Source organism: Rhea pennata, chromosome 3 (assembly GCF_028389875.1).
Source record: "Rhea pennata isolate bPtePen1 chromosome 3, bPtePen1.pri, whole genome shotgun sequence".
Taxonomy (NCBI): Eukaryota; Metazoa; Chordata; class Aves; order Rheiformes; family Rheidae; genus Rhea; species Rhea pennata.
The window spans coordinates 128,495,660-128,521,155 of NC_084665.1; the positions used below are offsets into that span (position 1 = coordinate 128,495,660).

Sequence of the window (25,496 nt, forward strand, 5' to 3'; positions counted from 1 at the left end):
GCTGGGGGTGCCAGCCGAGCTGAACGAGGGGCTCTCCTGTGCTGCTAGGTATGATCTCCAAATCCGATATCTCCCAGAGGATTACATGGAGCGTTTCAAGGAAGACAGGACCACACTGCTCTACTTCTACCAGCAGGTCAGAGGCTTAAACGATGTCTCCTGAGCCCCCTGACCTCAACCCCAATAAAATGTCACTGCGCCTGGGTGTGCAAGGGCTGCTTCAGCCACCTTGACTCACCTCCAGAGCCACTGCCCCAGCACCAGGAGGGCTTCTCCTGCTCCCCAGCCCTGTAAGTGTGTGTCCGTGAACCCCAGGACCTTGCAGCCCATTTGCCTGCACACCATCTCCCTGAGGCTGCAGCCCACTCCTGTGGTCCTGTGCAGCCACTGGATCTGTGGGTCTCCAGCAGCAGCTACCGGTCCCAGCCAGCTTGGCTGTAGCAATAAATCTCTTTACCCCGCTCCTGCCCCTGCTGCATGCGAGCTGGGGGTGCAGGGTAGCGTGGGAGCTGCAGGACATGCAGACGCCTCCACAGCCTTCTGACGCCGCGTTGTCCTGTGCAGCTCCGCAGCGAGTACATGCAGAATTATGCCAGCAAGGTGAGCGAAGGCATGGCCTTGCAGCTGGGCTGCCTCGAGCTCAGGTACGTGCCGTTGGAGCATCCCAGCATACACCCTCGGGGGGCAGACAGCATGGGGAGGACAGGAGCGAGTTTGGATAGACCCTCACAGGGGAGGGAGGAGTTTGCTGCACTGAGTGTGTTGGGGCTCTGCACTCAGGGGATAGGATGCAGCGTGAGCACCTGAGGGCAGGGACAGCGGGACGTGTGGGCAGTGGCTATATGGCTCTCCAGCGTCTCTCCCTTATTGCAGGAGATTTTACAAGGATATGCCTCAGAATGCCCTGGATAAGAAGTCCAACTTCGAGCTCCTGGAGTGAGTAGGCACAGCTGGACCTGCTGGACTGCTCCCCTCGGGATCCCCCAAAGAGCCCCCCTACCTGCACAGAAAACCCTCGCCCCTCAACCGCCCCCCTTCCAGCTGGGACCCTACAGATGGGCCTTCGGCGCCGACTCTCCTTATCCTCCTGAGGCTTGAGGTGGCCCTGCTGATGTGAAGGGTGCAGCAAGAGCAGGCTGGGAGCCCGTCGTCCCTTCCCCGGCAGGCGGTGGGCTCGCTCCTTGTGCCCGCACAGGGACAACAGCTTCTCAGCGATGAGCACCCCATTGCCCCTGAGCGGGGACCCCCTTTGCCCAGCACACGTGCCAACCATATGCCACATGTCACTGCTCTGCAGTCCCCAGAGATGCTCTGCAGGGTCACTAATATGCACGGGGGGTTTCTGCTTTCCAGGAAGGAGGTGGGCCTGGACCTGTTCTTCCCCAGCCAGATGCAGGAGAATCTGAAGGTGAGGGGTTTGTGTCCAGGTGCGCATGTGCACGGATGAGTGTGTTCATGTGTACACATAGGTCTGCGTGCACATATACAAGGTAGGTATGCATGCACATATGTGGCCAAGGATGTTCATGGGTGTGCAGCTTTGCCCACGTGCAGCTTTGCAAACACATGTACGTGCATATCTGCCACACTTGTGCACATGCGGAGGTCTGCACACGCATGTGAAGGTGCATCTTCATGCCCACGTATGTGTATGCATGCATGTGTATGTATACGTATGTGTGAATGAGGGAACATCTGTTCACACATGTGAAGCTATATCTGCATGCGCACATGTGTGTGAGTACGTATGCATACACACCTGTGGCCATGTGTGTGCATGTGTGGGTCTGCACATGTGTGCGCACTCTTATATGTCCATATACATGTAGATGTACACACACGTGGAGGCATACTGGCACGCACATGCGTGTGCACACGTACGGGCATGCACGCAGATGTACCTGTATGTGTGTATGTGCAGGTGCATGTTCACAGCTGCAGGTGAGGGTCCCTGCAGGTGTGTGTGCGTACGCGTCTGCGTGCGTGTGCAAGGCTGCGCTTGTTCCTGCTGCGCCCCTCGAGGCTGCCCGCCGCTGGGCCGTGCCCGGGGTGACTCGCAACCGCTGTGCCCACAGCCCAAGCAGTTTCGGAAGATGATCCAGCAGACGTTCCAGCAGTACGCCCTGCTGCGGGAGGAGGAGTGCATCCTCAAGTTCCTGCACACCCTTGCCACCTTCGCCAACATCGACCAGGAGAGCTACCGCTGCGAGCTCATAGTGAGTCCCAAGCCGCGCTCGGCATGGCTCGTGGCAGCCCGGACCCTGCGCGGCACCGCTTGGGATGGCGCACACGGGGCTGTCCCCAGCCAGCTGTGTGGGCAAAGCCACCGTGCGCCCGCGGCTGGAGCGGTTCAGTAGGCAGGGGCACGCTGGTCCCTGCGCGTTCCCTCTGGGCCAGAGAAGGGCTCTGCTTTTGGTTATTCAGTGCACGGGTGCAGCCACACGCGCTCTGGGGAATTTCTGCAGGGAATGACCGATGCCTGGAAATTAGTTATGGACTCCCAGGGAAGGCAAAAAATCCAAATCCCCCAGGGAGGGGATTCCTGATCCTGCAAATACCTTGGTGTCACGTCTCAGAAGGGAAGTGGCAGCTCGGAGGGGAAATTTAGTGTTTTTCCCCTTTCCCCGCGGTGGAGGGAAGGACTAGGGAGCCCTTTTTGGAGGATAGTGACAACTGCAAGGGGCTAGGGCTGCAGGAGGGATTCTGGGTGGCAGGGACCCTCAGGGCTGCTTCCACGTGGACAAGTGCAAGCGGGGCCGGTGTGAGCTGGTGCCTGGGAAGCTGAAGTTTGCCAAACCCCTTTGGGGCGAGGAGGAGGTAAAAGACCAGTGCAGTGGTCTTCCCTCGGGCTGCCTTGTGTTGCACCCTCTGCTGGGCCCCTCTTTGAGCCAGCACCTCTCCAAATCTCTCCTTAAAGGTGGTTTTTCCCGGGTGTCCCACACTTATCATGGCAGATGGGGAGGGAGCTGGTTCCAGAGGGAGACCCCCAAAACTTGTGCCATCCTTCTGCTTCCCTTGCAGCAAGGGTGGAACATCACCGTGGACCTTGTCATTGGGCCCAAGGGCATCCGACAGATGACGAGCAAAGAGGCCAAGGTACGTGGCGCGTGTGCTGGGTGCTATGGCTGGGAGAAGGAGACCCAGGAGCTCTGCCAGAGCACGGTAGGGTCCTAAGCAGGTTCTTCTCCCTTGAATTTGGAAGGAGCTGGGGTGCTCATGGTGTATGAGTTGTGTTGTGGGGTGCCAGGGAGCATGAAAGAAGCACCAGAGAAAGCAAATAGTGGCCGAAGTGAGCCAGGACAAGTTTGTGTATGCAGGGGTGAGAATATCACTGGTCTCTGAGTGCTGGCTGTATCCTGGAAACCTGATAGCCTGGTGATGCCCTTCTTCCTGCAGCCCACCTGCTTGGCTGAGTTCAGGCACATCAAGTCCATCAAGTGCTCAAGCGTGGAGGACGGCAGGGCCGTGCTGCAACTGGGGCTTGCGGGCACCCCCCAGGTGAGGAGGCAGGGCTGCCATGGCATCTGCGTGGATGCCACGCTGGGCTGGGGACTGGAGGGTTAAACACAAATGTAGCGAGTGTGCTGGGCTCTGCTGGACTGTGGGTGGGATGGTGGTACCATGGGATGACATGTTTTTCTATTGAATGAGATATTGTTGGATGAAATTAGGTAGGACTTGACAGATGATCTCATGGGCTCTGGGGTGGGTTGGTGCTGGGTGCGTGGATTGGGGAGTCCTGGGGCACTGGGAAGGATGGTTTGGGGGAGACTGGGGGCTGCTGCTGAGCAGGAAGGGAGGTCTTGGAGATGTTCTGAGCTACCCTGAGGTGGAGAGGAGAGGGGTGGGAGCCCTAACCCCGGCGTCCTCCTGATCCTCGACTCTGGGTGCACAGGGCTGGGGTAGCCCCTCTGCATGCCAGGTTTTGGGCTCACCTGGAACCCTGCCCCTGCCATCTCTCCTAGTCCCTGGCTATCAAGACATCCTCTCTGGCTGAAGCAGAGAACATGGCCGACCTCATAGACGGCTACTGCCGGCTGCAAGGGGACCTGGAAACCTCCCTCATCATTTTCCCCCGGAAAGGTGAGCATGGAGCACCGAGCCCAGCAGAGTCTCCTGGGGAGTCAGGAGCGGGGTCTTGATGGGGAGCTAGGACTGGCCCAAGGGCTGGCTTCCCTCCCCCGCCTCCCCCCGGCAATCCCCAGCAGCCCTCATTTGCTACCCATCTGCTTCCCCTGAGACCTTGCAGCTCTGTGGCACCCATCAGATCCTTCTCCACCTCAGACTTTCACTCACCAGGGCCACAGCATCGCTGACTGCTGTCTTGGGGCTAGACTGTCCTAGCTGAGGTCCGCCAAAATTGCTGCACATGTGCTCTAACCCAGCTGGTCCCTAGCCGAAGGGTAGTGGCACCTCTAAAGCAAGGGTAGTTGGCTGATTTCCTGCAGACTTCTTCTCCCCTATCTGCTCCTAACACTTCATGAGGATCTAACAGGGTGCATGGGGTGACCTGTCCCACATCTGCCCTGGAGGCAGCACCATGGCCACAGATGGGCAGGGGAAGGCCCAGAGGTCCCCAGGGTCTGTCAGGAATGACTGGTAATGGCTTTCTGCTGTCCACTCTGCAGAAAAGGAGAAGAGGATCAGCCTGCCGCAGATCCCGACCCAGTAAGTCGCACACGGCCCTCAGAGTGGGGCTGTGCCCCTGCGCATGAGCCCCATCCTGGTGTCTCCCTGCCTTGTTCGATAACCTGAGCCTCCGTCTGCCCCATAGGCATGTAGAGGAGAGAAAGTCCGTGTTATCAGACAGCATAAGCATGGGTGAGTTTTAGGCTCTTTTCCTTGCTTACCACCAGCCTAGGGGTGCCAAGAGGGCTGTCCCACAGCCTTTCTGAGAGGGGGACATAGGAGCGTGGGGTTTGGGGGTTTGATGGAGCCAGACACCCCTGGCTCTTTGTATGTGACAGCACACTCAAAGAGATGCAGCCGAGCATCCTACCGTGAGCGTGAAAGCCAGGCCTGCAGGTGGTACCCTGCAGGGACACCAAGAGACTCTGACCATGAAGGGCCGGACCCTTTGGGGACACGGCAAGAAATGTGTGTGCCTGAGTAGCTGTCTGAATCAGTACCTGAAATGTCTTCCTTGCTCTAGAATCTGATATTTATGCAGAAATCCCAGATGAGTCCTCAAGACCAAGGTCTGGAGGTAAGTGTCATCCCTGCCAAGTGCTCCATACTGGGCAGTGTGGGGCTGGAGCTGGACTCCTGGAGCAGGGCCTTGCTGAGCTCATGTGGAGATATGTGCCAGCTCCCCCGCTCTCCTGTCACACACCTCCTGCCACGTCTGCCATTCTACCTGTCACATCACCCGCCATACCACCAACGCCTGCAGAAACTCCCACATTGCCCATTTCACCCATTTCTTCACCCCCCAACCAGGAAATGGCCTCCTCTTCCCTATTCTCCAGTGCCCCAACCAGGCCCACTGTTTTCTTCTCTGTTTCTCACCCTCTTCCCTATCCCAGTTTCCCATCCTGACCTCACCTACCCCTCTCCACCCTCCAAAAGCAAGGAGCAAGACTATGCCCACACAGCTCATTTTATGTCCTCAGAGGGGCTGAAGGAGCAGGAATTGCTCTGCATGCCGTAGAGTGGGACCCATGGCTCTGCCTTTGGTGAGGGGTTGATGGAGAAGGGTACCCAAGGGTCACCAAAATCTCCTGCTCAGCATGAGCGCTTTGCCCATGGGTCAGGACTGGGGTGTAGGCAGCTTCCCGTGTGGCTGCTCTCAGGAGAGAGGGGCTGCCAGCACCCACTGGTCCTACCCTATCTCCCCATCCATGAAGTCCAGTACTATGGGATCTCCCGGGAGGACATCACGCTGGGCAGGATCCTTGGGGAAGGCTTCTTCGGAGAAGTGTATGAGGGCATCTACACCAACCCAGTGAGTTTTCTCCCCTCTCCATTCCCCACCATCCTCCGCTCTTCCCGGCAGTGACAGCTGAGGGAAGTGGGGTAAAGCATGATGGGTGTGGGGTGAAAAGGGGAACCTCCCTCTGCTTCTCATTGCAGAAAGGGGAGCGGATCAACGTGGCTGTGAAGACTTGCAAGAAGGACTGCAGCCCAGAGAACAAGGACAAGTTCCTGAGCGAAGCAGGTGTGCTGGGAGTCCTGCTGCCCTTTGGGGTGTTATGGCCAGCTCTGAGGTGGCCTCCTCCACCATGGGCACAACTGACCTTTGCCCAGCACGGTGCTTGCACCATAGCCTCCCACGTGGACCCTCTCTCCTGCTCTGAGATCCCTGATGCCTGATACAGGCATTGGGCTAGGGCTGACCAAGATCCTGGTCCAGAGGGAGGTCACTTCTTGCAGGACTCTGCACAAGGGCTCAGAGGTGAGCAGAGGGGACGAGGGAAAGCTAAGAGGCAGGTTGTCCCTCCTGGATCTTCGGCTCTGTCACACTGAGAGTGCAGATGGGTTGATACTGAGCAGTGCTAGGAGGAGATGGGAAGGGACATCATGGGGCTTGTGCCTTCATACCTTCACTGCTAGCAGCTCCCGGGCTGGCAGGGCTGCAGCCAGCCAGAGAAAGGCAACACAGGTGGGTGGAATAGGCAGCTGATCCAAAGGGACCAGAGGAAAACTGCTTGCAGGTCAGATCCAGGCTGCAAGGGGCTACAGAGGGGACTGGCTGCAGGGGACGAAGGTGCTGGGGCCTAGAGGTGTTTGCAACACTGCGCTGGCTAGGTGTTAGGGACAGGACAGCAAGGCATGGTCCCTGCACCTTCTGTTCCCTGTTCTCTTCCTGAGACATACCAGTGTTGCAAGGCAGAACGGAGTGGAAGAGGGAAGTGGTCTCATGCCCTCTCTCCTGTGACATGCCCGTTCTCCAAAATAGTGTCTTATGGGAGAGGTGGCTAGCAGAGGAGGAAGGAAAGCTACAGAAACCTTGCATGAGAGCAGACAGGCACCATCTGGCCACAAATCCTCAGAAACTAGAAGTCAGGAGATTTCTCCAGCCCCAGCCCTGTTGCAGACATACTAGGATATCCCTGGCAATTCCTTCTGCCCTGTCATCTGCCCTGTTATGGCAGAGATCTGGCCCTATGCTCCTAGAGGAAGGTCTGGGTTCCTGGGGCGGGTGCCCCATGTGGCACGGCTCAGTGTCTGACAGTGGTCTCCCTGCAGTGCTGATGAAGAAGCTGGACCACCCCCATATCGTAAAGCTCATCGGCATCGCGGAAGAGGAGCCAACCTGGATCATTATGGAGCTCTACCCCTATGGAGAGGTGAGCAGGGTGGGGGAGCCATACAGCAAGGCAGTGGGGCTGAGCGGTCCCTCTGCCACCCTTCCTCCCCCGGCTCCATGGTGTTGTGCTGGGCTGTGCAACGGCCCAGCCCTTAAACTCAGCTCTGCTTCGCAGCTGGGGCAGTACCTCGAGCAGAACAAGCACTCACTGACTGTGCCTACACTCATCCTGTACGCGCTGCAGATCAGCAAAGCCCTGGCTTACCTGGAGGCCATCAACTGCGTCCACAGGTAACACAGGTCAAGGGAGGAGGTTTGGCCATGGGCCTGTGTGGCAGCTCAGAAGGACCCAGCATGTGGAGATGGACATTAGAGAAGGGAATTCCCTTTTGAAATGGCAAATTCCAACGTGCTAGGCTTTATATTGGAGATGGATGGGGCACTGCTTGATGGAGCAGGGGGAGCAGGCCTCTCTCAAGCCCTGGCTCATTGCAATGGGTGGGGTATTGAGGTGCTAACATAGACGCTGCTGTGCTTTCCTGGTGGGGAGGCAGTCTCCACCTACCCTGCTTTCCTTGGAGAGGCAAGTCCCCTCTTGGGAGCTGAGGGAGAAGGAGAAGGTCTGGATGCTGAGAGAGGAAGGGAAAGGTACAGACCTGGGGCTGGGATGGATTGATGGGAAAGCAGGACTATGCTGTGTAGGCAAGCTGGTAAGGGATGCTGGCAGCACCCTTTGCTGTGGACGGAGGTGGGGGCATTTTGCAGCCAGGCGAGCTGATTTTCCAGCTGTGAGCTTGTCTCCTGGCCTGAGCAAGGCTTAGTCCATCCGTTCTCCACATGCCTCCTTCTCCCCAGAGTTCTCTCTCCTTGCAGGGATATTGCTGTGAGGAATATCCTCGTGGCCTCACCAGAATGTGTGAAGCTGGGTGACTTTGGGCTCTCCAGATACATAGAAGAAGAGGAATACTATAAAGGTAAGGGGTTTGTTATGGGCTTGGTGGCCCTGGACACAAGAGCAGGCATGTGATGGGGCTCAATGCAATTGCAGGAAGGGCAAGTGAGGGGTGGTGGGAAGAGACCAGGGTTAGCGTAACAGGGGCAGGTGGCAGGGGCCATGCTGAGATCGTCTGCCTGCCTTGCCTGTATATGGTTGTGATGGGCCTGCCTCTTCTCCTGCCACGCTGCTCACCCAGGGCTGCAGCCTCACTGTAACTGTGGCCACTGTCTCTCCCTCCACCAGCATCTGTGACCCGTCTCCCCATCAAGTGGATGTCACCAGAGTCCATCAACTTCCGCCGCTTTACGACGGCCAGTGACGTGTGGATGTTTGGTGCGTGGTGAGATGGGGACAGAGCAGGCTCCTGAGGGCTGCCCACCTTGCAGGGCACTGTCTTAACTCATAAGGCCAAATTCTGCTCTCGGCTCCCTGGTGCAAATCTAGTGTGGTGATATTACCCAGATTTGCCTTAGGTACCTTAGAAGAAGGATTCCAGGACAGAGCTTGGGTCTTCTGCAATTCAGCCATCACTAAGTGCCTCTTCCTCCTCCAGGGAATTCAAGACCTTGGTCTCCGGTCAGGGAGGCTGAGTTAAACTCTGCCCCTTGCAAATATCCATCTTCCTACTTATCTGCCCCTCCCCACAGCCTCTAGTGCTCATCTGTCAGTCTGTTCATCCTGATAGTCCTGTGCTCACCAGTGACAGAGGAGCATAGTTCCTTGCAGATGCCTGGGAAAGCTCTTTTCTCTGTGTTTTTCACATGGGGAACAGAAATGCAGAGTAGCCAAGTGACCAGCCTGGAGTCATGTAGCAGAGCATGGAACCAGATCTCCAAAAACCCAAGCGAGTGGTGATTCCATGGCTAGCTCCCATAGCATCAGTAGAGCTTGCTCTTCTAATCCGGTGTCATGTTAGCCACCCCATCAGTGCAAGCTGTGGCTCCTCATGCTACCTGCCCTGAGCCACAATGTCTTGTGTCCCCAGCCGTGTGCATGTGGGAGATCCTGAGCTACGGCAAGCAACCCTTCTTCTGGCTGGAGAACAAGGACGTGATCGGAGTGCTGGAGAAGGGCGACCGCCTCCCCAAGCCCGACCTCTGCCCACCTGTCCTTTACACCCTCATGACACGCTGCTGGGATTATGACCCCAGTGAAAGGCCCAAGTTCAAGGAGTTGGTCTGCAGCTTGAGGTGAGCAGGGTGGCAGTGATGGGGTGCCTGATGAGAGGCAGTGAGGTGTGATGGTTTGGTGGTGAGGTGGACAGATGGACAAAAGAAAAATTGAACCCATGCAAGAGATGAGGTCTTGAGCTTTCTGGCAAACCCTGAATTCAGAAGACTTTATGACCTCTCTCCAGCTTGTAGTAGTGGTGTTTGGATTGCAATGAAGGTTTGCTTCTCATGGACAAGGGAGTATTAATTCCTTTCTGCTCATAATTTGGAAAATTATCTCTTTTTAATTCCAAAATGGCAGATAAATTGAATACACAAAGCTTGTCTCAGTTTTGTAGCAGCTTCCATATCTCACTACATTCCCAAGAGGTTCCTCCAGAAGTTTGGGCCAATTCACTCTTTAGTCTAGTATTATTGAGCCATTTTCTTTCCCAGGAATCAAGTGAGAAGAAGCTGAGTGGGGCCCTGAGCCTGCGGCCGGTGCCAGAGCTGTACAAACTGTGCCGGTGGTTGGGGAGCATGGAAATCAGGACAGGCTCCACAGACCTCTGAGGGAGATCTCATACCCCAGCCTGCTCTGCCTTTTAGGGCCAGTATGGCAGCATGACATGGTGGTGCGGCCGGGGTGTCCTGACCCTGTTTGCAAAGGGGAAGTGTCTCAGCCATGCAAACAGCAGGGACCAGCTGTGGCAATGCTTTTGTGTGGCCAGCCAGGACTGTCTTCTCCCAGTCCTTTCCCTTTGCTCTTCCCACCCGTCCTTGCTCACTCATGCTTTCCATGACACATCCAGTTTTTGAATCCCCCAGTGCTCCCCAGCACCTGGGACATGTCCCTGCCAGATGAGGCTGTGCTAACACTCCCTGCTGGGGGTTCCTCCCTTCACCTCCTCATGCAGTGACATTTACCTGATGGAGAAGGAGCTTGCCAAGGAACAGGAGAGGAACAATCGCCATCGGCCTCCCAAAATCATGGAGCCACCATCATTCCAGGAGCCACCACCAAAGGTGAGGAGAGGGTAGAGTCCAGCATGGCCAGTGTGGGCAGGACACCAGATGCCAGCCCCTCTCTGGGGATGCCCGAGGGTGTTATTACCAGCTCAGCAGAGCTGTGGTTTCACTTCCCCCCTGACCCCAAGGACGTGTGCAATACCCTGACCCTGGGCAGGTGACCTGGCTGGCCCTTGCTGCAGGGGAAAATGGGCCTCCCTGAGCTAAGCTAGCAGGAAAGACATTTTATTCATCTGCATTTCTCCTTCTTCCTCTCCTCCCACAGCCCAGCAGGCCCAAATATAAACCACCACCCCAGAACAACCTCCTGGCTCCCAAGCTACAGTTCCAGGTGAGGCTCCAGGGCGGGACAAGCCAGTTGGGACCTGAGCAAGGGGGTTGACACCAGAAATCAGCACCCAGGGCTTGACCTGTACTCCAGTCCTTGAGGCACTTGACATCACAGCCTTTGGGTCTGAGACAGCGGCTGCCAAGCAGATCTGCGCCGCCGCACCGTTGAGTGCTTCCTTTTGCCTTGCAAGCAGGACGCAGCTCTACTTCGGATTCATCCCTGTTCTAACCACACGGCTCACATCCCATGTTTTGTTCGTGCCTTGGAGCTCAGAGAGAGGCTTTCGCCCCAGGGAAGGGTGACAGAGCAGGTTGCCATGTGGCACAGGCCAGTTTGCCCATGCAGCTCTGAAGAGAGGAGATGTTCTCTGGCATTACTGGAGGCTGAATTTGGTGGCCTTTTCCATGGTGGCACAGGGGAGATCACTACTTAGTCTTGAGAGCTGTTGTGGGAGCTGATGGGTAGAATTTGGATGTTTCAATTTTTGCCTAATGTCTCTCAGAAATCTGAAGTGTAGAGCATGGTCCCTGAGCGCTCACAGTGCTCCTATTGCTCTGGATCAGGCTGGACATCATCCTGACCACTCAGCTGGTCCAGATGCTAGAGCACACTTTTGGCTGGGGGCCTGGAGTCTCCATCCCAGGCTTTGGCGAGTCCTTTCTCCTTGTGCTGTCTCCGCTCTCCTTTATCTGAAGAGCGCTGTGCTGGGTGGCAGGGGAGCAAGGTGCAATAGGGCACCTGTGGCACCCTTGGGTGTCACCGCTGGGATGCCACCACTTTGGTGGGACAGTGTCTGTTCCAGCCCCAGAGTGCCATGGTAAAGCCTGCAAGAGCAGCTGCTATTTTGGGCACCTCCTCAGGGATGGGTTTGGGTAGGGGAGCGAGAAGGGGCAGCCCCCGATCTCAAGCCTGTGGTCAGGGCGCCAGAGCAAACCTCCCGGCCAGGAGCCAGAGGAAGAGCCAAGCCTGCATTCCTGAGCCATGGATGGCCATTGGGGTGGAGGGAGATCTACCTCCTGCAAGCCCTGGTGCGAAAGCCCCTCTCCCAAGTGCTCTCCGCTCGCCGTTCTGTCTGTCCATCTGTCTGTCCATCCACACTAACCTCCCTCGGCCTGGTTTTTGTGCCCCGCGCTGTCCCGCTCCCCGTGCCCCTGCCCACCCGCAGGTGCCCGAGGGTCTGTGTGCCAGCTCGCCCACGCTCACCAGCCCCGCCGAGTACCAGTCGCCAGCCAGCTCCCTGCACACCCCACCGCTCAACCGCCACAACGTCTTCAAGCGCCACAGCATGAGGGTAAGAGAGAGTCTCCCCAGCCTTGCTGTGCCCGGAGGACATCCCTGCCCCGAACCACAGGCCCGGTGGGGTTGCTGCATGTGGGAGAGGAAGGGGCTCAGCGGGAGGGTGAGGGATGCAGTGTGCTTCGCTTTGTGCTGCTGCCGTGTCTGCTGCTTCAAGCTAAAAGCCGTTCCTGACCCAGCTACGGGAGGGCCACATCCTGCCAACGTCCTGCCTCTGAGGGCTGTTTGCTGGCTGCTCAGGTTGAAGGGATGGTGCCTGCTCACGCAGACCTGCGAAGGCCCGGGGGTATCTCCAGCTCCCAGCCATGCATGAGGGCACGCACGTCCGGGTGAAGGCATGACCGCAGATGAGCAGATGTGGTGCATGGCTTGCATGCACTGAGCAGGGCACTGGCACCCAAGCCCTGCTGTCACCACTGCCTCCCTCTGCTAGGAGGAAGATTTCCTCCGGCCCAACAGCAGGGAGGAGGCCCAGAAACTGTGGGAGATGGAGCGGCTCAAGATGCGGCAGGTCCTGGACAAGCAGCAGAAGCAGATGGTGGAGGATTACCAGTGGCTGAGGCAGGAGGAAAAGTCACTGGTGAGGGGCATGGAGCTGGCATCAGGGTTTCTGGGGGGCACCTCCAGCTATTACACTCTCATGAAGGTGGTGGGAGAAGCCAGATTACTCTTCCTTGCTTTAGCCCCCCACAGTGCGAGGCAAAACGTCCCTGCTTATAGCAAGGCCTTTGGTGAACTTCCCCTGTGCTTTGCTGTATGTTTCACAGTATGTGGTTTTCATTTACTGCAGTCATTAAGGTCATTTTTCACAGCTGGAAAACCCTGTTTTCCCCCAAGAGGAACAGCTTTTGGAGTAACCAAAACATTTGCACCTCTTTATTTTCTGCACTCTGTTAAAAATTTCACAGAGATGCTATGGGAAATGAATATTTTGAAACTTAGGGAATTTTTAAATACTTGCAATCTCATTTTAATGGGTTTTATAACACTTTCAAAATAAGAAGTAAGGATAACTAATGGGTGACTAATGCATCAGCTTTTAGTGAGACAGGCTTGGAAGAGAGAAAAAGGTCTTTTATTAGATCAATTGACGTAGTTAGAAAAGAAAAAGCCCAACTTCCACCACCTCCCAGGTCTGGGGGATGAAGCAAGCTTTAAGGTGATAAGCAGCTGGAGGCAGTTGCTTGAATTAAGCTTAATTATTTCAAGCAGCAGTTGAAGGTGGCTGGTGGTCCTGAAGCAGGAGAGTAGATAGTGATGATAGACAGGGATGGAGCTCTCTCCTGTGGAGCAGTTACCTGGCAGAGGGACGCAGGAGGAGCAGTAATAGGCTATAAAGCCTTGAGCCTCTACCACATCTCTGGACCTAGCAGAGCTATGAAAAGGGGCTCCCGTAGTGCATTTTCTGGGTTTCTCAGAGACTGGTACTGAGAGATCAGCAGCGGTTTTTCCTGGCCCCTGTCAGGCAGTTTAAGGTGAGGCTGGTGCTTCTTTCCCTCTTCTGAATGGGGATGAGAGTCAAAATTAGAGCAAGTTTTGCTGGGGAGGGAGAGCAGGGGAAGGAGCAGCTCTGCACGGGTCAGCCCCCGCATTTCCCTCTGGTTTCTATGCCTTCCCATCACTGTGGATGCACAGCAATGCGTGTTGCAGCCTGGCAACCAAAATCCACGTGAAACCATGGAGAAAGCCAAAATCGCCGCTTAGCAATGTGGAAACCAGCTAGAAAAAGTGATTCACTCAAAGCAGCCCTGCGCAAGGTCCGCTGCTGTTTCTCCCCCTGGGAGAATGTTTCCCGGGAAGCTTGGAGGCAGCTCCCCGGCTCTGCTCGCTCCCTCTAAAACCGAAATGGAGTCTAGTCTCTGCTCTACCGGGTGGGATCCCCTGCGAGCCCTGTGCCACCAGTGGCCCCATAGCTTCCCCTTGATGTGCCTCTCACAAGACTCTTTCCCCTTTGCAGGACCCAACGGTGTTCATGAACAGCAGCATTCCTCCGGTGAGTGATGTCAACCCTGGAGAAACAGAGTCACGGTGTATTTGTGGGGGTGGACACACCGGAGTCCTTCTCCTGGGGATGTTTGGAGATGTTAGCTTGCTTTGGTACAGACATGCGATAGACAGAGAATTACAGGTTACACTGGTGCTGCACAGTCCTTGTCCCTTTTTCTCCTTGCCCTGAGATATACTAGAACTGAGGGTGGAAACTGCTCTGAGCTGTGCAGAGAAGTGCAGACACCTGGGCTGAGCCTGCTTGGAGCACCTCTGCACTTCTCAAGATGTGCTCTTCAGCATTTCATTGGAAAAATGTGTCCAGAAATGTTAATGGGTGAAATTCTTCTGGTCTGGACCTTCCCCACAAGAAGTCCTGGCCTGGCACTGCCATGGGGGTGGTTTCTTCTCCACCTTTACTGCCTCCAAATGCAAGTTTGTGCCTCTTATTTGCTGCTCTATTTCTTTCCTTTACAGCTGCTCCCAGAGAAGGAGACAGATTACAGTGAGTGCCTACTGCTGCCCCTCCTGTCCGCTGCGGCACGGGGAGCACAGGGCCACCTGCAGCCCCGATCTGGGGAGCACCCGCTGCTCTCTGCACGCAGCGCGGCCCTGCCGGGGCTGCTCCCTTAGGAACCGACACCGGCAGTGGGGCCGGGCCGCTGCACCCGGCCGCAAGCAGCGGTGCCTGTGCTGAGCTGCTATGAGCCTGGGGGCCGCGTCCCTCGCGGCTGCGGCGTCCTCTGTGTCCGTAACCCTGTGGAAGAAATCCCAGATCGTGGGAAGTGGTTTGCCTGCCCTGGGCATCCTGGGGCAAAGGGAAGCTGCGGCATTGCCCTGCCTGGCCTGGATTTGGGGGTGTGAGGGGATCTGATCCAAGTGCGGGGAGCCCTGTGGGCCGCCTGCTCTGCGTGGGAGCTGAGCCCAGGGCACAGGCCCTTTTCCCTGCCCTTGCGGGGCAGTGGGACCAAACGGGAGAGCACACTGTGGGGCTGGTCTCTCCTGGGAAATGCCCCTGTTGCCCTGCGATGGGCCCGGTTTCGGGGTGTATAGGGGCACTGCTGCGGGGTGGCATGGCATGTGGCACAGCTCCCAAGGTGGTCTTCAGCATGCTTGTGTGTCCTGAGGACCTGCTAGAGTGACCCTCCTTCCTTTCCCTTACTGATGGCATAGCGGAGTTCACAGGACCACCCCAGAAGCCTCCAAGACTTGGGGCACAGGTAAGGCCTCCCGAGACCACACCACCACAGTCCCGGTCCTCCTGGATGCCCTGGAGTGTGCAGAGACTGACCAGGGCTGCCCACAGCTCCTGGTCTTTCCCTCCGGGTGTCTGATCCCATCATGTCCTCATTCTCTGGCAGTCCATCCACCCGGCCCCCACCGCCAACCTGGACCGCACGGATGACATGGTATACAGCAATGTCATGGAGCTGGTGCGGTCTGTGCTGCAGCTCAAGAACGAGATCAGCCTCCTGCCCCCGGAGGGGTACATCCTTGTGGTGAAGGTAGAAAGGGAAGGGAGGGGGCAACATTAGGGCTTCCTTGGGGAGATAGTCACAGACACATCTGCTGAGTGGTTCCTGCCACCCGTCCTTCCTAGGACACGTACAGAAGGAGCCTTTCCAGCATGCTCTGCTCCTCCATTGGGTCATTGAGTGAACGGTGGGAGCGTTTCCAGAATGCGCTGCTCCTCCATGGGCCCTTGGGTCAGTGGGGGGAGCATTTCCCATCGTGTTCCTTCCGCAGCGGGATCCTGCAGTCAATGGTGGAAGCGTTTCCCACCGTGCTCCGCTATGGGCTTGCTGGGCCTGCGGCATGGGCTGCTCCTGTGCACCACTTCCGTGCCGTGCCGGGAGGAGCCAGGCGCACCCCGGGCCTGGAGCCATACTGACCCTGCTGCCGTCCTTGCAGAACGTGGGCCTGTCGCTCCGGAAGCTGATCGGCAGCGTCGACGAGATCCTGCCGGTGATGCCCGCGGCCTCGCGCACCGAGGTAGGGCCTGCGCCGTGCCCTGCGGGGCCACAGAGGAGGGAGAGCTGGCAGGGGTGGGTCTGGCGTGAATTAGGGTGCTAGCGGAGATGGTACCTCCATGTTTAACCTCAGCGTGTCGTGGGCAGATCGAGGGGACCCAGAAGCTGCTGAATAAGGACTTGGCTGACCTCATCAACAAGATGCGCCTGGCTCAGCAGAACGCCGTCACCTCGCTGAGCGAGGAGTGTAAGCGGCAGATGCTTACGGCCTCCCACACGCTGGCTGTGGACGCCAAGAACCTCCTTGATGCTGTGGACCAAGCCAAGGTCCAGGCCAACCTGGTGAAGCTGTGCTTGGAGTGAGAGAAGGGGTGGAGAGAGGGAAGGAGAAGGGATGGGAAAGGAGAGAGTGCACGCTCCTGTCGGCAGAGACAGGAGGAGGGTGTTGCGGAAGACCTGGCTTTTATGTATCTGCCGTGGCCTCACCATCCTGCCCTCCCTGTCCCACCTCCTCCTGCAGCCGCTCATGTCTTTAGTATCACCGTTGGTCTTCTGAAGGAGGGAGGCACCTGGCAACTTGTCCTTGAGAGGGCTGGGGTGACGCTGGCTGTCCCTGAGGGAGGCCAGAGATCCCCCTGGCTTCGCGGGCGCTCTGCTCCCCGGCTTTGGAGGTATCCACGTGTCCGCTCCCTGGCCCCTCCAAGGCCAGCCGCAGGCGCCGTGTTGTGCTGGACCTCGCTCCTTGCCGCTGGGAACGGCGGCGGGGGGAGCTGGCTTCCCAGGAGCCCTGCGCGGCCGCCCGCTGCTCCTCTCGGATGGTGGTGCGAGTCCCCGGGTTGTTTGGAGTGGCCGCGGGTGACCTGCGAAGGGACTGTTTGCATTTCCTTGTACATTGTATAGAAGAGATTATTTAATGACAGCGTGTGGACCTGCACGCCTGGCTGGGAGCGGCTCGCGCGCCCTTCCCTGGAGCGCGGGAGGGAGGGACGCTGCTGACCGCAGCCCTCGGTCACACAAACCGCCCGCGAGAGCAGCGCGTCTCCCCGAGCTGCTCCGTGCAAGAAACAGCAGCAAGGAAATCTCTGTTCGGTTTGTGCTTGAGTCAGAAATTGTACGGTTCGGGCTTTTCCCCAGCGTCTTCCCACAGTGCTGTTCGTTCCGGCTGAGATAAACCATACGCAACGTCTGGTGGTGCCTGTGCTCTCCCGGTCCCGTTGTGCCGCAGGGCTGCATCTCCAGGCTTCGGCCTCCTTCCGAAAAACCCAGGAGGGGCCGTGCTGGTCAGACCACCGAGCTGTCTGGCCCGGGGCCCTCTTTCCCGCAGTGGAACGGTCTGTCCGTGTTTAGCAGCCCTCAGCAAAGTTCTCAGCTGTGGCCGCGTGGACCGAGGCCAGTCTTTAGCACCCGCGACACCCTGCAGCGAGGCTTTCCCTCGCTTCCTGACCCCTTGTGCCACCTTCTCTGGGTCTGTCCCCTCCAGCTGCCTTGGGTGCGTTTAGCGCAGGGATGCTGAGTCTGCTGGGGCTCTGTGCGGTGTCCCGGCGGCAGCACACCTGCAGCTCCTGAGCGTGGTGCCTCCATGCTGCGTCTGCATGGGAAAGAGCCAGGTCTCTGCTCCAAGCAGACCTCCTCCGGACCAACCTGGCACCCATCCGAATTGCTCGCAGTGCAGTTCCAGGTGGCTGCAGCCTCCAGCCCCATCCCAAGCCCCATTTCACACCGACTGACCACGTAATCCCTATGAGAGGCCCAAACTCCTTGTTCTCCCCCTGCTTCTCTTCCAAGAAGGAAAACACCAGGGAGGTGGTGGGTGCTGGCCAAATCCAGGGGTAATCGGCCCACGCCAAGCCAAAAGTTATCCTTGCTGGAGGACTTCTCACGCGCGTGCCTGCCCAGGTCAGTGTAACCCCAGGGCCTGTGTACTGTGTTGGAGATGTGCATGCACACGCACGTGTCTGTGGACTCCTTCACAAGCACGCATCCAGCCAGCCACGCCTGGGCACCTGCTCCCTCACGCACCCCTTTTCTCAGCCCCATGTGCACGCTCTTCCGAGCCAGCCTGCATGCACTGAAGGACGCGTGGAAGACTATAACATGCTTATTAAGAACTCTCAACGGCACCAACTTATTCCAGCCCAGTTTGCTCCTGGGTGCTTTTTCTGAAATCCCCAGACTGCATCCAGCACTGTGATTCCTGATTCAGGTTCCTGGAGCAGAAGACAGCAGAAAGCTCTCTCAGGGTGCTGAAGAAGAAACCAGACCCCTCATAAGGCTTGGTCTTCCAGAATACTTTGAAGCTACAAATTTAAAGCTGGACTATGGTCATCAGAGTGAGGCAGAGCTGGATCTGCAGCCTGAGGTGGGCAGGGGGTGGAAGAAAGCAGCCTGGTGATCCTCGCTGCAGACCAGAGAGAGCCACTTGCCTGGGCTTTACCGAGCCACCCACCTTTCTGATTCGGCTGTCTCCATCTCCCTGCCGTTTCTGAGCATGCAGCTGGGAGGGCGAGAAAGCGCTGGCTTGGGCTTGTGGGTTACGGAGGGCTTCACCGCGCGAACTCAAGGTGCGCCTGGGCCGGGCTGGGCTTTGCAGAGTAGAGCTCCCCGGATGATGCCTTTGCCCGTGCCTGGCAGCTGTTCTCCCACCGGATGCGTCATTGCCTGGCCTGGCTCTGCGCGTGGCCGCGGTCGATCCCCAGCGTGCTGTAGTCAGGGTGCATCCCACAGAGGTTGTGACGTCCCAGGCACAGGTCTTCTCACCCCAGCTCTGACTGCATCTCCCACCCTGGTCCCAACTGCACCCCAAGCGTGCAGGTGCCGCTGCCAGGGAAAAGCGCGTTCTGGCTGGACGGGGCTGCTGCGTGCGCTTGAGGGTGGACGCTGGGCTCATCAGAGCGTCCTTGCTGCTGGAGGGAGCCGGCACCCATGTGCAGCGTCCGCTGCGACTCCCGGCACGGAGGGAGCATGTCACCCTCCCAACCCCGTCGCAGCCCTTGCCCAGCTTTGTGCCTAGATCATCCCCGCCAGGTAGGGTGGGAGGAAGAGCCCCACGGTCCCCAGCAAGCAGACAATGATGAACATCCAGAGGAAGATGCGGTCTATCACCATGGCCACGTACTTCCAGTCCTCCTTCACCTGCCGAGCAGAGAGGGGCTGTTAGCACGGCTGCAGGGAGAGGGTGCTGCTTGCAGTTTTGAGGATGCTCTCAGGCTCAGGAGATGACCCATCTCTCCTCTGTCCTGCCATTTGCCTCGGCTTCCCGCAGCAGGGTAGGGAAATACCCGTGCTGAGTTTCGGGAAAAACCATGGAGCACCGAGCTGGGGAGGAACCTCTCTGGGGAGACTGTGCAGAGCCTGGGGCAGTGCAAATCCCACTGAAGGTCTCCTGAAACCACCTGGCTGAAAGCAGATCACTGAACCTGGTCTAGGCAGGTTGGTCTGGTCTATCCCTGGTCTCTGAGGGCAGCATGGTATGGGCTGGCTGTGGCCTTCAAACATCCCTGAGCCGAGCCTGGGAGAAGCAGTGCTCCAATGCAAAGCAAGAAACATCCCAGCAGGCCCCACCAATCATCCTATTGCGTTCCCTTGGTGGACAGGCACCAGCATCTGCCCTCTGGTAGCACCAAGGTGGGGACCCCCTGGTAACCCCCAGCCCATAGGGGCACCCACTCACCAAAAAGTCAGCATCCTCAGCTCGCAGGTGGTCAGCAATGTACTGCACCCCCTCCAAGGCCTTCAGGATGCTGGGGGACAGCAGCAGCCCCTGGTCTGAACCCGCATCGTCACCCTTGGAGGGCACCCTCGGGCCTCCCAAGGCCTTTCTGAGCTGGCGCCCACAAACGTAGCGGCACTGAGCGCCCTGGCTCTGGGAGCTTGCCTGGGGCACACGGCTAGGGTATGTCTTCTCTTCCTCCTCCTCCTCTTCTTCCTCCTCCTCCTCCTCATCTTCCTCCCACTTGTCATCCACATCGGTTTCCAGCCAGCACCGAGAGGTGCTGAGCCTCGTCCCTGGCAGGTCATACTGCCCTGCTGCCCCATCGCTGGGAGGCAGCACAGGAGGCCGCTTCATGAAGAGCCACCGAGGGATGAACTCCAGGAAGAACCTGCATACCCAGCGGGGCATCTTGTGGGTGCTGGGGGAGCGGTGGTGAACGTTGAGGACGAAGACAGTGATGATGATGGAGAGCGTGACGAAGATCATGGTGAAGAGGAGGTACTCTCCGATCAGAGGGATGACGAGGGAAGTGGAAGGGATGATTTCTGTGATGAGCAGCAGGAACACAGTGAGGGACAGCAGGACGGAGATGCAGAGGGTGATCTTCTCCCCACAGTCGGAGGGCAGATAGAAGACCAGCACGGTCAAGCAGGAGATAAGCAGGCAGGGTATGATGAGATTGATGGTGTAGAAAAGTGGGAGGCGGCGGATGATGAAGTAGAAAGTGATGTCAGGGTAGATCTCAGTGCAGCAGTCATATTTCTTGGAGTTGTAGGTGCCAATGGCATTGATGATGGCCCACTCGCCACTCTCCCAGTAGTCCTTGAGGTCCACATGGTGCTCCATGTTTTCCAGGTCGATCTTGGCCTTGTCATAGGTCCAGGAGCCAAATTTCATCTTACAGTTCTGCTGGTCAAAGGGGAAGAAGGTGACATCGATGCTGCATGAACTCTTGTAGATGGCGGGCGGCACCCACTTCACCTTCCCGTTGGAGAAGAGGTGGGCCTTCGTCATGTGGGTCACAGCAAACTCCCCATCGGCGCTGCATGGGGCAAGGACACATGAAGGTCAGAGGAGGCAGGAAGGCGCTGAACTTGCTAAGGTGGGTGAAGTCAGCGCAGAGAGCCCTGGCCATACCCTGCTCTGCGGGGTGAAGCGATAGCCTAGAGCTTCCCCTGGGAAATAGGGGCAGGAGGTCCCCTCCTCACCAAGCAGTCAGGAAAATGGGCTCTCAGTACCGATGCTAGCCTTGGTTTGTGGCCCTATCGTGCATCCTTGCACAGTGCCAGCTTCCCCCTCCAGGCACCATCTAGAATGTGGAGACTGGCAGGAGTGTGAGCACCAGCTGCACCCTTGCTGACCCAGACAGATTGGCACCCATGCCAAAAGGGGATGGGATGGTGAATAGGGGCCCTGAGGGGCTGGAGCAGCCTGGCCTGCGGCCACCCCTTCTTGGTGGCACCACTCACTTGTTGTAGAGCACGATGTCAGGGATCCAGATCATCTCGGAGGGCACGCGGATGGAAGTGACGTTGTCAAAGTCTGCCGGATTCCAGCGCAGCTTGTAGTCGCTCCACTCCTGAAGGGAAGTGGGGAAGGAGAGAAGGGCATCAGGCTGCCGCGGGGTCTGTTGAGGACCAGCACGACCCTCCTCCTCCTCCTTGGCAGAGTTTCTCTGCCCCAAACGCCCTCCCAGACATCCTGCCCCACAGAGGATTATAGGTTCCTACCTGCTTCAGCCAGACGTTCGTGGTCATCATTTGGTTCTTCTCGTCCTGCGATGGACAAGAGGGAGCACATGAGAGGAGATGGATGGAGAGAGCTTGAGGGCTTGTCCCATCACCTCGTCAGCCCCCAAAGAGCTGCTGTTGCCCAGCCAGTTCATGCAGCTGAGCTGTCCCTCCTCTGCCCTCCACCTCCATCCACCTCGAGGGCTCAGTTACTGGAAGACACTGGTACCAGTATGAGTAGATGGAGAGACTGTATTTCTCTGGGAATATCTGCTCACTAGATGGCAGCAAGAAATAGCATATTGCAGTACAGCGCTCTGAATTGCTCCACCAGCACAGTGAAGCACGGCTGGATGGGCAAATGCACAGTGCCATGGACAGACAGATGGACAAATAGCGGAAATAGAGAAGGGATGGGCAGGCACAGGGATAGCCTCGGGGTACGTGGATGGATGGATGGATGAAGACGGAACGGGGGTGGAGAGATGTGCAGTTTTTCTTTGATAGTCTCACAGCCATCAGGAGCAAGGAAAGACCTGGGATGCTCCAGGAGGGACCCCATGCAGCCACACTGCCCCCTGCACCCTGACGCCTTCCGAGGTGTCTGCTTGGTGCCAATCCCCAGGGCTACCTCTCCCCCCACAGGGGGTAGGTGCCCTCTGAGGGGGATTTAGCCTGTGCCAGGGCAGGAGGAAGGAGCTGAGCCCAGGGAAGGACCCCTTGGAGGGAAAGTGCTCAGCCCAGCAGGAGGCAAGAGGGACAGCTAGCCACCGCTGGGGGTGACAGAGTAGATGCTGCCACCTGTATGCAACCTTGAAGAAGTCTCTCCCAGACTGGCAAGCGGAGGGGCAGAAGCCCTGGTGGAAGCTGCCCTGAAGCATCTCCATCTGAGTGAGCCCTTAGAGGAGAGCCAGGCAGGCCAGAGCACATGTCAGCTGCTGGAGCGCAGGTCTCTGCCTCGAGGGGGAATGAATCATGTCCTTCATCCATGGGCCTGGCTGGGCATCTGGTGTCATCTGAGAAATCTTCAGACATCTGCATGGGGCTCATAGATGCATCACAGGACCTAGGAGACACTAGTGTCCTCCTAGTGCAGCAGCGAATGGGCCTCTTCAGGTGGCACCAGACACTCCCGTGTGCATCTCTGTTGGCTGCAAGAGATGCCCAGACATCCGCCTTGGGCAGGCACTGACGCTGTGTAGAACTGCAGGCAGCAAACAAGACTTGCCTGATGTCTCCTGAACCCTGTCCCAGGGTTTTCCTCCCTGCGATCCCAAAAGCCCTCATTCTGGACTTGGACATCTAAAAGCACTGAAAGATGCTATGCTCTCAAGAAGGTGGGAGAAAGGACACCCTTCCTGACCTCAAAAAGAGGAGCCCTGATGGGGCATGAGGGCTGCTGCAGCGGCGCAGGGTAGTGAGGGCACCCAGAGCCCGGCCAGATACGCACCACATCGATCAGCTGTGCGATGGACAGCCCGAACTTGACGATGACGACATCGGAGGTGTTGGGCACTGGCCGCGACCACCGGTTGTAGCCAGTGAAGAGGTACTTGAAGAGGCGCTCCTCGGCGTGGCCGTGGGGCTGCTCCTGCACGCAGGTGGCTGCAGACACGGGGGTGGATCGGGACTCAGGCTGGGGGCAGAGCTCACCCCACATCCCTGCCACAACCCCGAGCTTAAAACGGGGACATGGCTCCAGTGGGGTGAGTGGGAAGCAGGGACAGCACAAGACCCGGGAAACCGCAGAGTTAATCCCACTGGAAGTGTCACCCTCTGTCTTCTGGGGCAGCCCGACCCAAGCGTAGTGTTTCGATGCGGTGCAGGGACTCAGGATGCCTGGGTCCTTTGCCCCCGCTTTGCCTTGGACTCAGGGTGGCTCTGGACAAGACCCTCTCCTCTTACCTGCGGCATGCAGGGGGGTTAAACCCTGCAGCCTGGTGGGCAGAGAGAAACTAGCCCCTGCAGGGCTTCCTGGAGAGCTGAGGACTGTGCGAGGCTGACCCCGGCACGAATCTTAGTGAGGAAATCCCAGTTTAAGATGCCTGAAGATCCTTTCATAGCCCCTCTGCCTGCTGTTACTGGTGCTAACTGGTTCAGTTTCACAAGCTGGAGGCCCATAGCTGACTCAGTGCTTGAGACCACTGCAGCCTTCCTAGAGCTTCTCTCCCATCTGGGCTGGAGGCCAAGTGGGGAAGAGTGAAGTGCTCTTTGCTCTGCGTAGAAAGAGCTGGCATTGGTCTACAGCGCTCGCTGCCAGTTCACTCACGTGTCTGCTGGCATTGCTCAGGTGTCCTTGCTCACTGCCCAGCTCCATAAATTTCTCCTGGTGAAGAAGCACTTTGCATGGTGAAGTGCGGCCAAAGAGAACTCGTGAGGGTGGCTCTGCCCTGAAACTGGATGGGTGGAGGACCCTGCAGCCAGAACACGCCCCAGGCCAGAGTGGGAGAAGCAAGATGCCCTATTCCTGGGAGACCTTTTATTGATGGGAGGTGGAAGAAAATTCTTGCTAACTTGCGTAGGATGGAGCTGGGGTCCCCTGGATGGAGGGGGGGTGTCTTTGCAGCACTGTTGACCCAGAGCCACGTTTCAGAGCAGACCTCTGTCGTGCTGGGGTGGAGTCAAGGTGCTCTGAAAAGACATGACCCTCCTCCTAACCCCATGCAAGAAGGCTGCGTGGAGGAAGGCACCACGCAGAATGGAGGCCGGGACACGGCGACTGCATGGGGGGAAACCAGGAGAGAAGGGGTTTTCTGTGTGCATGCACTGCAGCCCCTCAGCTTCCCCTCCCCTCCCCCTGGATTAGCCCCTGGGGCTGCAACAGCCTCATGGAAACCCAGGGAAAGATAGGGCTCAGGGAAAGAGATTTGGATGCCGCAGGGACCGCGGCAGCAACCTTACCCATCTGAAACATGATGAAGCACCAGGCGATGAGGGACAGCAACGCCCAGGAGCACTGCTCCATGCTGCCCAGGACTGACAGCTTTGCTTTCACGTTGTCACCCAGAGTCGATCTGCATGGAGTTCCAGGGTGAGCAGTGAGCAGGGCTGAGGCAGGACAGGAGGCTCAGCGGTGAACCCTCCAATGGGACATCCAGGGTCTCCCTGACCACCAGTGAGGGGACCAGATGAGCTGTGGATGGAGCTGGACACGTGCGGGGAGAGCCAGATCCCTGCAGAGCCTTAGCACCTGTGTGCCCAGGGCCAGAGCTGGTGCTCAGGGCTTGTCTGTGCCCAGATTTTCCTTGCTATTCCTGCAAAGAGAGAAGCGAGTGATGCAGTTGGACGCTGAGTCAGTGGACCACGCAGTGGACCACGCAGAGGAATCATGGGAGAGCTCAAAGATGGAGAAGGGCAGGACCACGCGACCTCCCCAGTACCGGGCTTGTGGCCCCAGGGTCTCATCTTCACTGCTGACACGAAGCTGGGGTGCAGGGACGTTGCAAGGAGCTGCAGTTTCTTTCATGGCCATTCACATCTGCTGGGTCTATCCAGCCACACCGAAAATTACAGTGAGCAAAAAAAAAAAAAAAAAAAAAACCCCACTGCCTTGGGCAACGTCAGAGGTGCAAACAGCAACTTTCCGCAGGTTCCCGCAATGATAAGTGGAACGGCTTTGGCACGGGGGAGAAGACCCCGCTGGAGCCCCCTCCTCCTCCTGCGCCCCCCCCCCCGGGGTGGCTGCTTCAGTGAGAGCCGCTTCCAGCTGCCAGCGGCGTTTCTGTTTGACCTCAGCTGCTGCCCGAGGCCTGGCTCGTTGCGATGCCGTGATCAAGGGAAAAATACCCCATTTTGCAAACGCAACGCAGGGAGGCAGGATGCTAATTTGGGGGGCTCCGATCCCCGCTGGGCAGCCGGCCCTCGGAGACGCCTCAGTTGTGGCTGGATCTCACCTCGATGTGGGGTGTGTTAAAAGGCAGAGCCTCCAGCCCCAGCGTAACACCATAACACTCCCAAAGCCAGTAAAGAAAGGAGAAAAAGCACCTTTTAGGGCACAGGCTCTCCAGGGGTGGATGGGCTTTAGAGGAACCTCACGCTGTGCCTT

At 57.7% G+C, this 25,496-nt stretch overlaps 2 protein-coding genes across 4 annotated transcripts in view; one reads left to right on the top strand and one right to left on the bottom strand.

The window, feature by feature from the left end:
* Positions 1 to 17,195, top strand: part of PTK2B (protein tyrosine kinase 2 beta) — a 28,688-nt gene extending 11,493 nt beyond the window's left edge. The window contains exons 4-31 of one of the 2 annotated variants that reach the window (XM_062573331.1): positions 49 to 136; positions 565 to 644; positions 874 to 936; positions 1,354 to 1,408; positions 2,076 to 2,216; positions 3,022 to 3,096; positions 3,397 to 3,498; positions 3,966 to 4,083; positions 4,629 to 4,668; positions 4,775 to 4,821; positions 5,153 to 5,206; positions 5,847 to 5,944; positions 6,073 to 6,157; positions 7,189 to 7,289; positions 7,425 to 7,540; positions 8,123 to 8,223; positions 8,490 to 8,579; positions 9,232 to 9,436; positions 10,315 to 10,423; positions 10,692 to 10,757; positions 11,923 to 12,048; positions 12,487 to 12,633; positions 14,011 to 14,046; positions 14,517 to 14,544; positions 15,213 to 15,259; positions 15,401 to 15,544; positions 15,951 to 16,031; positions 16,157 to 17,195. In XM_062573331.1, the coding sequence (XP_062429315.1) occupies positions 49 to 136; positions 565 to 644; positions 874 to 936; positions 1,354 to 1,408; positions 2,076 to 2,216; positions 3,022 to 3,096; positions 3,397 to 3,498; positions 3,966 to 4,083; positions 4,629 to 4,668; positions 4,775 to 4,821; positions 5,153 to 5,206; positions 5,847 to 5,944; positions 6,073 to 6,157; positions 7,189 to 7,289; positions 7,425 to 7,540; positions 8,123 to 8,223; positions 8,490 to 8,579; positions 9,232 to 9,436; positions 10,315 to 10,423; positions 10,692 to 10,757; positions 11,923 to 12,048; positions 12,487 to 12,633; positions 14,011 to 14,046; positions 14,517 to 14,544; positions 15,213 to 15,259; positions 15,401 to 15,544; positions 15,951 to 16,031; positions 16,157 to 16,372 (2,659 nt within the window). In that variant the 3' untranslated portion in view covers positions 16,373 to 17,195. The remainder of the gene's footprint in view (positions 1 to 48; positions 137 to 564; positions 645 to 873; positions 937 to 1,353; positions 1,409 to 2,075; positions 2,217 to 3,021; positions 3,097 to 3,396; positions 3,499 to 3,965; positions 4,084 to 4,628; positions 4,669 to 4,774; positions 4,822 to 5,152; positions 5,207 to 5,846; positions 5,945 to 6,072; positions 6,158 to 7,188; positions 7,290 to 7,424; positions 7,541 to 8,122; positions 8,224 to 8,489; positions 8,580 to 9,231; positions 9,437 to 10,314; positions 10,424 to 10,691; positions 10,758 to 11,922; positions 12,049 to 12,486; positions 12,634 to 14,010; positions 14,047 to 14,516; positions 14,545 to 15,212; positions 15,260 to 15,400; positions 15,545 to 15,950; positions 16,032 to 16,156) is intronic. The other variant, XM_062573332.1, reaches the window with a different exon arrangement.
* Positions 17,196 to 17,723: 528 nt separating this feature from the next.
* CHRNA2 (cholinergic receptor nicotinic alpha 2 subunit) lies at positions 17,724 to 24,646 on the bottom strand. Of its 2 annotated transcripts, XR_009958055.1 has the most exons (7): positions 24,353 to 24,646; positions 22,902 to 23,056; positions 21,452 to 21,496; positions 21,191 to 21,300; positions 19,680 to 20,763; positions 18,456 to 19,141; positions 17,724 to 18,216 (listed from the first exon to the last, which is right to left on the bottom strand). XR_009958055.1 is itself a non-coding variant. In XM_062573335.1 (6 exons), exons 1-6 carry the CDS (start codon positions 24,414 to 24,416, stop codon positions 19,016 to 19,018), a joined length of 1,584 nt encoding a protein of 527 aa, XP_062429319.1. In that variant the 5' UTR covers positions 24,417 to 24,646; the 3' UTR covers positions 17,724 to 19,015. The 2 variants fall into 2 exon arrangements, 1 of the variants encoding a protein (XP_062429319.1); XM_062573335.1 differs by having other exon boundaries at positions 17,724 to 19,141.
* Between the last annotated feature and the right edge of the window lie 850 nt (positions 24,647 to 25,496).